Source organism: Epinephelus lanceolatus, chromosome 7 (genome assembly GCF_041903045.1).
Source record: "Epinephelus lanceolatus isolate andai-2023 chromosome 7, ASM4190304v1, whole genome shotgun sequence".
NCBI classification, from domain to species: Eukaryota; Metazoa; Chordata; class Actinopteri; order Perciformes; family Serranidae; genus Epinephelus; species Epinephelus lanceolatus.
Window position 1 is genome coordinate 34,131,685 of NC_135740.1, and position 15,209 is coordinate 34,146,893.

At 42.3% G+C, this 15,209-nt stretch overlaps 1 protein-coding gene across 2 annotated transcripts in view; it reads right to left on the reverse strand.

Moving 5' to 3' along the window:
- The window catches only part of rab28 (RAB28, member RAS oncogene family), a 41,737-nt gene that overhangs the window by 8,038 nt on the left and 18,490 nt on the right, over positions 1 to 15,209 (reverse strand). For both annotated transcript variants that reach the window (XM_033633653.2, XM_033633654.2), the window contains exons 5-6: positions 579 to 682; positions 410 to 487 (exon numbers count right to left, since the gene is read on the reverse strand). In XM_033633653.2, the coding sequence (XP_033489544.1) occupies positions 410 to 487; positions 579 to 682 (182 nt within the window). The remainder of the gene's footprint in view (positions 1 to 409; positions 488 to 578; positions 683 to 15,209) is intronic.

Sequence of the window (15,209 nt, forward strand, 5' to 3'; positions counted from 1 at the left end):
GCAGGACTTTGAAGAGCATTGAGTTGAGATTGAGATAAATGAGTTGTGTCAGAGTTTGTATATGGATGTTTCGATATAACTTTGCTGTTAAACGTGGCTCCATATGACTTCAACTCATCAAGAATTTTCTCAGTTTTTGGATTCTTCATTCACTGTGGAGGCATGTGTGGTAAAACAAAGCTTTCTTCACGAATTCAATGCAACACAGGTTGAGTAATTGATATGAAAATGGTCATTTTGTGGATAAAGTATCTCTGAACAGTGACTGGTTAAGTGCAAAGCTGAGAAAAAAGTGTATAGTTTCTATCCTAGTTAGGAGCAAATAAACCATTTAAAATGTGGCTTGAGAGGCAGCTGCATAGAAATTTTGATGACATCTGAGAGAGTCGTTGATGCCCTTATGGCTCACCTGGGACTGCTCTATTTCTGCTTTGTTTAGCTTTACACCAAGAATCTCAGCAGCCACTCTCTGGAAACAAAGGTACACCTGGAGAAAGAGATGACAAGAAAACCAGGACAAGTTGAGTTATCAAAGTCACACATTTTAATTGTGACTCAATGAATCAGCTGGTACTAACCGAGTCCCCCGTCTTGGCTGATACGAACTGACTGATGAGGCTGTTCTCTTGGCAGAAACGCTGGTGTTTGTCAGCTTTCACTGTCCTCATGTGCTCCAGGTCGACTGTGGACGAAACACAGCGTGACGTGAGAAAACTTACGAAAGATAGATAGATTTATAAAGTGGTTATACAGCACTCTCGCAGGGTTAACTGTCACGTATCTGAACATAAACAGAAAAGATAACTGTTTACACTTGAGTTAAGATGGAGGGGGATCTGCCTAGTGTAAAATAATAGGCATGTGAATACAAAGCATAATTCAGTTGTTATGTTGCTTTCAAACCCAGCTGCTGGTTTTATTTTTTAATTTATGGAGAGAGTCATTTTAGGGGGTTCGAGAGTAGAAATGATCAATTCAGTGGCCCCGAGCGTTCATTCCCAGCTGGTACTAAAGCTTGATGTGACACATTCCTCAGTGTAAGCCTAGTACAGTTGGACCCCGAAGCCATGAACCTCTGTTTGACCTGAAACAGACAAACCAGCCCAGCTGTGGAGAACTGCTTAAGAAACAATGCGTGGATGACCGAAGTCTTCAGGCTACACTCGCAGTGAGAGCCTAGATGGAGAAAACAGTTTGACTTATGAGTGTGCCGGCCTCTTAAGGTGGGCACGCAGGCCCAAGAACTGGAACTGTCACCTTCATGCTGATTTACTGTGAGCACACAATGACAGCACCTTCCTTTTTAGCTATTGTGATGTGCATTCGACTCCTGTGCAGTGATACCGGGCGCTTTGCTTCTCTCCTTCCTCACTATGGGGTCATGCTAGGGTCGATGAGGAAGGTCACCCGGGGGTCTTGCCGCTGAAAGCAATAGCTTCGCTCTTTATTTCTGGCTTTGTGCGGAAAGGCGGCCACGCCCGGTATCTGGTGCATGCGTGTCTATGGTAGCTGGAGGAGGTCAGGCTACTGTACGGTGTTGCATTTCTCTCGTCCCCCCGAGTTTTACTCTTTGTGTGAGGTTTCATTGAAGTTGTCAAGGATTTACCCCGTTCTCATGCCCCTTAGTGTGTGTGTGTGTGTGTGTGTGTGTGTGTGTGTGTGTGTGTGTGAGGGAGGGAGGGAGGGAGGGAGGGAGGATAAAGTCAGAAGCTGAGAAAGAGAGAGACAGATACATAACAAGGAAGAAATGTAAACAGTGCGCTAATCCTGTATTATTAATATCTCAGTAAGTCATATGACCCAATCCAAAGTTAAAGGCCAATCCACAGCGATGAACAAAAAATACATTGGGAAAGAATCATTTTAGACTAGAACGAATATGACCATCATCATATCATCATACGTGACATATAAACACAAACCTTTCTGGGCACGGGCAGACACTTTTACAACTACTCAGTGTCCAGGGCAGACTGTCATGTCTCGGCCTGTACATAAACATGGCTGTCTCATAGGCGTCAGCAGGTTATTAATTCCAGTCATTAACAGCAGAGGTACCCAGCATGCTACTAGAAGTAAACACTGCTAATCCTTTGGATCCTGCACACTTGGGAAAGGTTATCAATCATGTGTCACGGTCAGATTAGCCAACATTAACATAGTGGCTCAGGAGCTGAGGAAGGCACGTTACTGTACGTTAAAAAGGTGTACGAGTGAGTGCGGTTTCTGAATCTTGCCTGTGGGTATGTGCATCAAAGGGAAAGGAAATATAGAACATTTAAAAAACTGCAATAAAACTAGAAGAGGCAGAAGGCAGGCAATCTGAGGCAGATTTATTTTAGTTTACGCAGCAAACTGCAGGTGCAAACTTTGTAAACTAGTTAACAGTGTTAATGTCAATTGTTTGCAGGTGAGATGTCGCATGACAGTTGCAGTTTAAGTTGAAATACTAAAAGCAGTTTAAGTGTCAGTTGAAGCTGAAGCTCTGACAGAGTTTAAGGTGTCTGTTGAGTGTAATTTCTAAAAGGATCTAAAATTTTAGTTTAAGGTTAAACGGGATATGTTGCCAATTTTGAACCAGCTTTGTATCATAACAGTGTGAATAGGATGTGTAAATGAACTGTGATAAACGTCTCTGCATCTGACCTGTGCCTAGATCTCTCTGCTCATGTCTTAGCTCAAATATGCGAAAAGCATCACCTGGTGGATTTTTGCTGGCTCTGGGGCTGTTGCTCGAACTACAGGTTGTACTTCTGTATTATCGTGTGGGCGCCACCATGGACACAAAGAGTATGGAAGCAGATCAATAGAGAAAGGCCTGCCTTTTTCTCTCAAACTTAGATCAAACAGTAAAACTAAGCAGTAAGATCAAATATAAACCAATATTCTGTTACCGTATTGCCTATTTCTCACCTAAATGTCATCAGAAACATTTTAGTGCTCTGTTTAGCTGTGATAGGAGAATTTGTGACCAGGAAGTATGCTGTTTCTTGTATTGTAAAAATTATGATGAAAGATGAGGTCAAACAGTGAAACTAAAGCTGAAAATACTCCGGCGCCGCTGTGGCGCATCACATTGCAGCTCGTTAACAAACAACCACACAAAGGTATTACCACTTTTACTTCAAGATCTGTACTTCTTCCACCTCTGCATTAGCTTAAAATCATGTGTGGAGCCTCTTATTACACTTGATTTCTCAGCTGAAGAGCTGATCTCCAGAGCTATGACTTTTTTTTTTTTTTTTAAGATTATTTTTGTGGGCTTTTTGCCTTTAATGGACAGAACAGTGTGTGAAATGGGGAGACAAAGAGAAAGTGGGGACTGACATGCAGCAAAGGGTCGCGGGCCGGACTTGAGCCCGCGGCCGCTGCGGTGAGGCAATGCCTCTGTACATGGGGTGCCAGCACTATCCACTACGCTGCTGATGCCCCTGCAATATCTCACAAGAAGTCTCTCATCATCAAGTCTTTGTCACACATGAGACAGTTCACTTTATGCATCCATAGGGAGGAGAGGAGTTGAGCTGCCACAGAAGCACTGAAAAAGAGATGCTATAGGAGCTGGTATATACAAGCAGAGAGAGAGCAGGGAAAAATGGATTTAATTCCGGGGGCTGCAAGGTTGGAAATAGGACAGTGGCGTTAAGTACCACTGGGTGGTGTTTCAAGGAGCACCGGTGTGGGGTTGTACATTGAAAATAATAGGGCTGTATTTTTTGATGCACTGCGTTTGCCACTGGTGTGTTTTGGCTTTAAGCAGTGCTGATAGAACATGAACCAAGATTCTGTTACTGCATTGCCAATGCATCTCCTAAAATGTTTTCAGAAACATATTTTAGCAAACTGTTTATTTGTATTTGAGATCATTTGTCACCAGTTGGCCCCCATATTGTTTCCTGTCTCAAAATGGATAAGCTTGCAATCCATCATCCACCAGCAGTTGTATATTGGTCTGGTGCAGCGCAGTACTTTTTCGTAGTTGTAGGTTTTCTACCTCTTGAGCAAAAGCAAATGCCACTGTCAGAAGTATTTGCCTCTTTCTACTGTATAGACAGCACAGTTTTATGAAAAGTGTAAGACATTGAGTTGAAATGTCAGTTGAAGTGTAAATGATGACTGCATTTTTGTTAGTTAATTTCATTAGATTTAAGTTAAAGTTGCCCCACAGATAGTTTCAGTGTGTGCTGTGTAGATTACTTTCAGTTGCTATGTAAGCAGTGACAGCAGTTGAACTGTCAGTTGAAGAGTAAAAGTTAAATGAAGTGTCAGTTGATGTGTAGCGGCTGCAGGTGGATACAAGCGTGTTAAGTGTTACCCAGATGTCATGGAACTACAGATATTCAAATTTAAGGTTAAAGTGCTCAGAAAAAAAAATCTACAATCCCATGACAACTAGGACAACTTAAAGACCAGATGATATGAACAAAAGCCCCACAAAAACTAATAAATGGACCTTGTGGTGAGGTTTCTTTGCAAACATTTATTCTACTGAATAGATATTTTAATATGCATAGAAAGACAACCCTCATTTTTGCATGTTCTTGATAGAGTTCATGATTTGTGAACAAGTAGCTCCTTTCAGTCACAAACTGATACTGTAGGTGGGCCCACATTCTCACACAAAAGAATTTTTGCAGCATGTGGCATCTGTCTGTGTAAACTGAATACAAGACTAATCCCACAGTTTTAGTGTTTTGCTCCATTTTTCTTCCTAATGTACCCATTTCTACTTATCAGGTCAAAACAATCTTCCTCCGATGATCTGGTTTCCCTCTGTTTCTGTCAAACTGTACATCAGCTTAACAACCCCAAGGAAGTGACTGCAAACACGAAATAAACTGTTTAGGCCTCCGAGCGCATAGAGATAGCAGAGGGGATCATCACTCGTCAAGAGCGATGGCCCTCCCTCGCTCTGGTCACCATCAGTGTTTATTTAAAAGGTCTGCCTGTCATTGCGGTGAATTACAAGACAACAGTCGGAGATTAATATCTGGCGGATAAATTAGGCTTTTACCGTAAATAACTGGTTTGTTATTGCGGTGACCTATTACATAAATGGGAACTCAACCAAATGAGAAGAAAATATGGATGTTCCTCTCCGCAAGTTAGTGTCTGTGGGGATGTCAGCTTAGCTCCTTCATGGAAAGAATCCACTCACTGGCAGACCAGATTATCCTGAAACCAGACAGACTTGGAGGGAGTCACTTAAAACTTGAAATTAGTAAGGAGGTTGGATTTTAGATAGATGAATCTGCCCAGAGCAGGCTTTTAAACCAACACTGTTGCTGCATCACCTTCTCAAAAAAGGAGATGTGCACCAACTGCCAATGACTGACAATAAATAACCATGTAGCAACATCATTATTGGACTGAGTGACTTAAAATGAGACTATGAGTACATTTAGATGTGCTCGAGTATCCTGGTTATGATCAGGTTTTTGGAGTATCCTAGTTATCTGCTGCACATCTAAACATCATATCCTGATTTCAGGAAGGAGGATAAAGTATTAGTTAACTCAATTAATTGTATGTAGTAGGGCATTAACAGAAAAGTTGATTTGTCGACATGTCGACGTCAGTGGCAGTCAACAAGTCGTGTGTTTTTTCCCTCTCTCTGTGTATGCTTGTGTACAGAATGCAATCGCTGCCTCTGATTGGAGTGACAGACACACATCACATGTGTGGAGATACTTCACTTTCCTCCGCCGTGTCAATATGATGACGTCATCAAATGACTTGTCGACTGGACTTAGACTTTATTGACGGATCAGTCGACCTGAAAAAAATCAAAGTCGTTAATGCCCTAGTATGTAGTAGCCTATTCACCTCCCTAGGCTCCCTTTGGTCGCAGAAATGGTGTTAAGGAGAGCAGGGTGCCCAAAAATAAAAGCATTTCAGTAAAAGCAGTCTTTGACGGTGGCTGAGTGTAAGACAGCAAAAAGTGTATGAAAAACTTTCTGAAAATTCCTGTGCAGTATTATCCAGGTGTCTTGTGTCTGTTTGTGGATTAATGGAAATTTCAACACAACTATTTTCAACTGTTGCTAAAAGGTAAAAGAAAGGATAATCCCAAAATGCTTTGTTTAGCAATAATTTAACAAAAATAGACATTTTGGGGGCGCTTTCCTTCGTTTGGTCATTATCAAAGTATTTTCTGCAATAATCCAAAACCCAATGGAATAATCTTTTTGTCAACGGAACCAGGCTGATGCTAACCTCCATGTCGACCTATTATAGTCATCCCTCTATGGCGGCTAAAGTAAGCTTATATTAGCAAACTTCAGCTATGTAACTGGTATGACTGAGTCAGACCAGCTCAGTGGCCTAGTGATAGAGTGTCCGCCCTGAGACTGGGAGGTCGTGGGTTCGATCCCCGACCAAAGACTATAAAAATGGGACCCATTGCCTCCCTACTTGGCACTCAGTATCAGGGGTTGGAACTGGGGGGTTAGATCACCACATGATTCCTGAGCGCGGCACCGCTGCTGCTCACCGCTCACTCGGGATGGCTCAAATGCGAAGAACAAATTTCACACACTCAGCTGTGTGACAATCAGTGGAACTTTACTTTACCCTTTACTGACTTTATGTTTTATCCCATTATTCTCACTTGAGTTTGCTTTCAGTGGGGCAAAGTAACAGACCTGCTTCTTTACATTTGTTTAACAACTGTCACTGTGGCCACAAGTGACAATTACTGGATATTGCTAATGCTAACACATAGCATAACAGTAGCATGAGGAGAGAAAATAATAAAGTGTTTGTTATAGAGCAGTATCAAATCAATGTTTATTGACATAAGCTAACATTGGCCACCATAAGCTACTGGTTTTATTAATGAATACCATTTTTCATTCCAAGACTTGTGTTATTTCCTCCTTTAAAAGTCTTGCACTCTCACTTTAAGGGGGAGAATTCACACAGAACCTAAAAGGTTATTGGCAACATACCTCGCATTTCCAGACACAGTCTATTGTTATTCTCACTGACACAGTAAAGGGCCAAATGTGGACAATGTGAGAATTCAAGGATGGATTTTTCCTTAACAGTTCACCAACACACGTAGCCAAGCCAAAACAATAAGCTAATAGCTCTTCGTTGGCTTACCAGCCTGAAATCCTACACTGCGCTGTGTGATCCTCAGTGGGCTTTTTAAAACCATGCTGTGATAACAGAGACACCTACTTACTGTTCTACTGAGTCGGCTGCTGGGGACCAATTGGAACAGTTTACCCAGCGAGCAACAGCCAGAGAATACGCTTGACATAACACAGCTAATTGCCAGCAGCCTCGTTTTAAACTAAACAGCAGTTGGTGCAGTGCAGTGGGGAGTACGAGGGCTGAGGGTGGAATGTGTGAACCGTGTGTGTGTGTGTCTATGTGTCTGTGTGTGGTGGTAATAGTAGGGTGTGTGTGTGTGTGTGTGTGTGTGTGTGTGTGTTGTCAGAGACTTGGGGCTCTGAGGGGTCATATCACATTAAGTGAAAGTTACAGGGTTGAGCCTAATCAACCCCAGGGGAGAACCTATCACTTCCAACATTACCTCACACTACGCCTTTAAGACCCTGTTAAGAGGGTTTGCCTCAGTTTCCCCTCAATGACGACCGTGAAACAATTCAGACTGTATAGTGAGGGCAGGGATTATCAAACCAAGTCCAACTCCTAATGAAATGACTTACAACTGTCTGAGCAAATTGTTCACTTGGCACCACTGAGTATAAAAACATCCCAGAGCTTTTCAGCAGCTCTGACATTCAATAGGGCTTTGTGAGTCTCTACTGCTGGACTCAAAGTCAAATGACATGAGAACAGTGTCTAACAGCACTTATAGGTCTTCTTAAACAGTCCTGGTTACTAGCAGCCTTTTACATGAATGCATCAGCACACTGTCCTCGCATGTTGGACATCTGCTGCATCTCTGCAAACTTATTAAGCAATTATTATCTCAGATCACATGACATAATCTGCTGTCTATCTCTAATGTATGGACTTAGATGGGAATGAAGGCCTTTGTGTTTTCTGCCCCAGTAAATACACTAGTCTGCAAAAGGAATTTAAATTGAGGAATGTGATACCTCTGGCTGGTTTAAAGACTATTGTTGATTCAGTGGTACAGTAAATGACTCCTTTATTACTTGTGTCTATTCTTAACTCATTGTAGTCTTCGTACTGGGGGGCTGTAGCTCAGTCCATGGGGACTTGGGTTGGGAACCAGAGGGTTGCGGATTCAAGCCCCCGTCCAGACCAAACACAGAGCGTGGACTGGCAGCTGTAGAGGTGCCAGTTCGCCTGCCGAAGTGCCCCTGACCAAGGTACCAAGCCCTCAACCACTTAGGGCGCCTGTCCAATGCATGTTTAGGTCCTGTAAGTGCATGTGTGTATTTCGGGTCTGTATGTATGACAACAGAGTGAAAAACTGAATTTCCCCTGTGGGATTAATAACATATCTTATTCTTCTTATCTTTTGCCTGATTCTGTACTGTTCCTTGGCCACGTCTCCCTTGAAAAGGAACTTCAGCAGGACGTTATTACATTGATGTCACTTAACGACTCAACCTTAATCAAGCTGCAACATAAATGATGAACACATTAATACATCAATAATTATAATCCAGTAATATCATATGCCGGTATAATATTCTGAGGCGAGCCATTCTGCCCGATGAGTACTTTGACTTTTGGTACTTTAAGAACATTTTGATTGTGGTACGTTTGTATGAGTAAAAGAAAGATTTTGTATGCATGACTTTTACTTGTAACAGACTAATTTTATACAGAGCCATTGCTACTTTTACTTAAGTAAAAGATCCAAATACTTCTTACACCACTGCTCCAGTAACACAGTGCCTTCATTCAATCCTTTTTGTACCCAAATCTAGAAATAAATACTGTTTTGTGGTTTTGCCGGCAGCCAATCACCAGAAGCGTTCTTCGATTTAATGCAACGTGTGATTGCCCCCCTAACAACCCATACAGTATGTGGTGTGTCCTGAAGTGGAGCATGGTATGTTTTGATGGAGTTGGCAGTTCAGTGTGCCGAGATGCCACAAAAACATTCCAAAAGTATGGCTCCTGTGGCGTTTGGTGACATTTTACGCAACTGAATGCTATTAAATGAGGTAGAGGAAAAAGGTTATCAAATAAGGTTCTCTATTGGTGTCTGTATCACTTTAGGAGTACTGGTATTGTAATTTTTTGAAACAGTACCCAGGCCTAGTGTCCTTTATGCCTCTCAGAACTTTGTTATAACATTTGCAAAACCTTTTGAATATTCGGAAACTTGCAGTTTGTGGTCCTCTGCCTTATTAGCTTACTGCTTGATCTTTATGCACCTTAATGCCGCCAACTGCTGATGTGCAGAAACACCACCCTTGCACTGCCCCGAGCATCCAAACATCCAAACAATACACTGACCTGTACATCAAAACAATGCTCACCATCACCCCCAGTGGTCACAAACTCTCGACAGAGTGACCTGAAGCTCCAAGTCACCTACTTTACAGTGAAGCATTCAGTCAAAAACGCTGTCTAATACAGCTGTCTTAAAAAACAATGCCACATATCCGACCACCAACCTGAACTACTTAAGAAATGCTACAGAAATCTTAACAGTAAATCAGTGGACACTTAGACACTTTATTATGAGCAAATATTAAACTGCAGGAGTCTGGAAAAGCAGCAGAATAACTTTCCGTCAAAGTCTGATAGCCAAATGGTAAGGTTAACGGCATGTGACATTTTATTTACCCTTAAATTTTCTGGTACAAGATACAGGAAAAGCTTTACTACCTTAAAAACTCCATAAAAAGTATAATGAATCATTCTGGGTGATGTGTGATTGAATTAGACTTTGATTTAACTTTCACAACACCAGTGGCTAATAAAAAAAAATGACGAGAGAAATTTATGTGGAGCATTTAAATGATTGGGTCCAACTGGTTTACATGACTTGGTGAGAGCTCGTAAAAACTGAGTGTATTGAATTATGAAGGGCGTGATAAATCTGTGCTAGTATTATAAATATGCACACTATAATGTAAATGTAAACAATAACTATGTTTCCACTTAAAAAAAAGTACTGGCTCGTTCCCAGATTCTTTTACTTTATGATAAAGAAGTGTCAGAAAATGTTGTGTCATCTTTACTCTTAAATGCTCTCATTCAGAAGTCAAAGGATACTTTTAAACATTTCATTAAGCCTTTACAATGTAGGCAAGAGGACTAGATTCTTACAATCAAGGAAATCCTAATTCATAGATCATAATTTCTGCATCAGTACTGTTGCATAATATTTCAGCAATCAGATATCAGTTCTGTACTGATACCTCTGACTTTGGAGGCTGTACAACTAGATCTTTGAGAATTTGACTCGTGGTGGAATAATTAGAGATAATTATCAGTATATTAGAGCTTGAAGGTACGCTAATAATATTATCAAGACTTTTCTGAGTGAGGGCAGACAGATGAAGTGCTGTTAGTAGCCTGGTGTTGTGGAGGTGAGCAGGGCCCGTGCAGGAGTCCTCAGGGGACTCCTGACAGAGACAGAGTGCTCTTTGTGCAGCGGCGCCCCTGCCCCGGTGGCCTGAAACGGGCCGGGTTCGTCAGGGGACTCGCTTTCCACTAGGTCAGAAGTGTTCTGTCGACAGCTCATTGATCACAGCTCATCTTGTCATTTGATCGTTCTTCAAGAAATGATGTGCAGAAACACACACGGTCATACACACACGTGTGCATTCACACTTTAAAACATAATCAGATACTCCACGGCGGCTAGTAAAACAATGTGCTCTTCCTCTCCGGTCAAGGAATGTAAAACAGAGATTGTCCAGCAGTAGCTCTACAGGCGGAGAGAGAGAAAGCTGGAGTGCTGGGCTGTCACTGCTACAGTAAAACATGGGGCCGAGGGCCTCGCAGCCTGGGTTAACGGGCTCCCAGGACTCGTGAAAAGCGAACAAAAGGCCCAGCTCTGAGCCGACCGCACAAGACGCTGCCCTGGGTTTCACTGGCCATGTCCTCTGAGTTCTCCTGTCGCTGTTAAACTAAGTGGACTTTTATGGGCGAGCCGTAATACATGCCTCTGTGAGCCGGCAGCGCAACTATGAGCCATAATAATTATACAGAGCGCTGGGGAGCCTTCGTAAATGTACGCATCGCATCACTATAAGTCTATTCATAATTATAAAGTCTTCCTCTGAGTAATGATGCGTTGGACTAGCCTACATATTCAGCTTCGAGCCACAGCAGTGAACTGTAACATGGAAAGTGAGTTCTGCTCACGACTGCCTGAGAAAACATCGAAAAACCTGAATCAGTGGAAGGTTGAAAAGACAGTGATGTAACATTTCACGCCACAAAAAAGTAGATTTAGCGAAAAGGGAGGGAAAACTATGTTGATATTTCCCATATATTTATAATATATGCCTGTGGATCCAGATCAATCGGTTATTTACCCAACCCTGTGTCAGCAAGGCCCCTTCCAGGAATTCCTCCATATCAATGTTGTGAAGCAGAGAAATAAAGTAAAGCCTGAACGTGATGAGGGTTCCAGGCTGCACTCAGGTCAGGTGGCTAAGCTGTGCTGTGCAACTCAAATGGCCCATGACTTACCACACAAGAAGGTATGCAAAGACTGATCATCTACTGCATGTGCAACAATATTTGCTTTATGGATGGCTAAAATGAATGAGGACTTTCCATGTTTCGACAGGCATGAAAGTCAAGAGAGATGAGTGTAGGGACCAGAGCTGGGTCAAACAGTTGTTACAATTAAATCTTAGCATTTAGTTCATTTAGCAAGGAGCAACAAATTGGCACTCGTTGCATTGCTCTGTGTGGGAAAGACCACCTATCAGCCATCTAAGTAGGCTTAAACAAACCTTAGAAACACACACGTCTCAGCATCTGCAGCTGTGATTTTACACTGACTTATCAGCCGCAGTGTAATACAGCTGTAATTCCTCATTCATCCCTCCGTGTCCCTGTAACCTGAATCTCTATTTCCCATCTTTTCCAGACTTACAGACAGCAGGCTACAGTCAGTGCGGTTACTGAGACAATTTGATACACATGTCTGTTCTGACCCTTTACCTTTAATAAAATGTGAGGAGAAACAGGAAACACTGGATTTGGTGTAAACTGTAAACATTCCAGATCTTTACCGAACCATACACCATGCCCTACTAGGTCTATATATTGTATATATAATGTTTTACAGTGTCGAACCTGTGGTCGCGCTACCCACAGTGCAAAACAGACACTGCTGACGTGTTCATCCTTCTATCTGGGGAGGGGTGAGGGTGCTGGGGTAAGAGCACTGGGCTTTTGTCCCACCACATGTCTATTGTGGCTAAACCTTTCCCTTGGGGGCAATTAGGACCTTTTAGTTTGTTGTAAGAGGACCTAAGTACGAGTGGGTTGAGCCAGGAAAAACATTTTTGAGCTAAACCAAAAACAGAAGCGCATTGAGCTCCTCTGCGCCCCTGGACTTCTGAGCATCTCTCTATTAAGAAATGTGCAGGCCTGCACTGAACAGACAGGAACTGTGGCAGCTTTACAGGGGCAGGGAGGTGACGGGGGTGAGAGGGCTGGGGAGGGGGAAGGCTTCAACTCCACCCGAGGTCTTGCCAAGATGGCAAACAACTCAAGACCAACAATGTTGGTGGCAAGGACATGCTTCATGAGAATCGAGAGTTAGGGGAGATCCATGTTTCGCTTTAACTTTCACATGGCTGGATGGAAAACTGGGGAGAGTGAAGTGCGACGGGTAACGGTATGCGGTGAGATCTGCCGTAGCGTGCAGAAAGCAAACAGGCATGTTGTTTAACACAACAGAGACACGGAGCCAATGAAAAGACATTACTGTAAAGGCAGCTACAGCAGAAGTGTTAGTCTACACATGTGAGAGATAAGCGTTAAGAGTAGGTCTAAGTGTGTGATTGAAAGAGTTAATGTTTGTACAGGGAGGAAAATGAATGTGTAAGTGTGTTTGAGAGATGGTGTAAGATAGGGACTTAGAGGAGAAAGAAAGGGGGAAAAGAAACACAGCAGAAGAGAAAAGCAGGTAAGATGTTACTGAGTGTACAAATTCTCTTCATGCGGGGACCTTATCTCCCTGCAGAAGGGAACGTTTCCCATGGCAGGCCTGAGTGGATCCACAGTAAGCAGTGTTAGAACCTCTGAGCAAAAAGCCATGAGTGATGAGGAGGGGTTAAGAGAAATGAACCCATTTAAGTCACCCAAATAAGGGCTGTACAAGCCCATGATGGATGCTCTGGAGTTCCTGAGGGAGAGCGCGCTAGCAATGGGAAGGGTGATGGGTGGGGAGCAGGCAGGGGTCCTGTGATCCCCACTTAATAATAACAAATTGGTTTGATAAACGATGCAGGCTTAATGTCTACGAAGAAATATGTGCACTAATTTCGAACAGTAACATAAGACATTTTAAAATGGCGGTGGTCCCATTTAATGATATGTGTACGTTGCAATACACAAAAAGATGCTAAATATGGATTAGGACAACTAACAGTGACTACATTAACATGCACAGAGTAACATTTTCCCCTAATCCTAGAAAAGATGACAACATTCCTACTAAGCTGTTTACATGGCCCATTGACATACAGTCTTGCAATGTGCCCTAACATGTTGTTTATCACTTCAACTTTTTGCATCTTTGCATGAAAATAGGATTTTTATGCCTCCATGCCAGCAACAGCTGTGGGTGGAGGCATTATGTTTTCAGGTTGTCTGTCCCTCTGTCCCATTCTTGTGAATGCGATATCTCAAGAACACCTTGACGGAATTTCTTAAAATTTGGCACAAACTCCGCTTGGACTCAACAATAAACTGAGTAGATTTTGGTGGTCAAATGAACCCATTTAAGTCATGAGAAATGAGAAAGGTCAGTGTGACCCTGCATCTGTCTCATTCTTGTGAACGCAATAACTGAAGATTACCTTGAGGGAATTTCTTCAACTTTGGAACAAACGTTCACTTGGACGCAAGAAAAGAACTGATTAGAATTTGGTGGTTAAAGGTCACTGTGACTTTACAAAACATGTTTTTGGCTGTAACTCAAGAATTTGTGAGCTAATTATGAAAAAAAAAAATCACACAAATGTCTTATAGGATAAAATGATGAAGTCGGGATATTTTATATCCAAAAGGTCAAGGGTGAACTTCACTATGACATCAGAAGATTCAGCAAAAACACTTCTCTTGCCATTACCCAGCATCATAACAGAACAGAAGGGGGGACATTTGGTCAGATACTGAATGGGTGACACTAATCTTGGGTGTCCACCTTGAAACTGTGCTGATTGTATAGATTTTCTGTGCTGCTGGGTTGAAGATGTTTGCGAAGCATCCATGTTTTCACAGACATGGACCATGTGCTTCACCATGAGCACAAAGCCTCCCTCTTTCATTCCTTCAACCGCATTCTTGAAAAGGTCAGCGTTGCAGTATTTGGGTATATCCAAAAGCCTGTTGATGTCCGAGTTTTTTATAATGCTTGAAAGTAGGTGTGTTTCTTCTTCCAACCAGAAATGTGGGATTTCTTTTAGGTATGCCACAGCATTGCAAACTGTTGGTTAGCTGGTTTGTGTACATCACATTCATGACAACGCATAGAGTTGGCCAAAAACAGACAAGAGGCTGTATGGTGCAAACTGCTGTAAAAACTCCAATTGAGACAGATATTCTGAATGTGCTGTATATGTCCAAAGAATGCTCCTAAAACCCGATTAATACCGGCATGTCCCATGTCTTAATTGGAAAATGTTCAATTTGGAAAAAGGCCTAATTCAGAATATCCAAATGGAATATGCTGTTTACACAACCTGTACCAAATTCAGAATATCGTCATATTCAGAATATCAGTGTGCACGTAAATGTGCCATATTTTTTATATCAGACAATCTCTGATCTGAAAGGCAAACAGTCACAGGCCAAATGCAGCTGTTGTTAAGCAAAGAGCAACAGAATTTATCGTTTGGAGCCCTTTCAAAACACACAGCACTTATTGGTCTACTAAAAATGAAACACTCGAGTGGTGGAGTAGATGACTGCGCAACAAGCCAACATTTCTCTTGAGAGGTTCCTGTGTACCATACGGTGTTACACTGGGCTGCGCTGTAATAAACAGTTATAGTATGTTTAGACAGACCAAGAGCTTAGCATTCTTCCATTACCCGTGTGTTCCCAGAAAC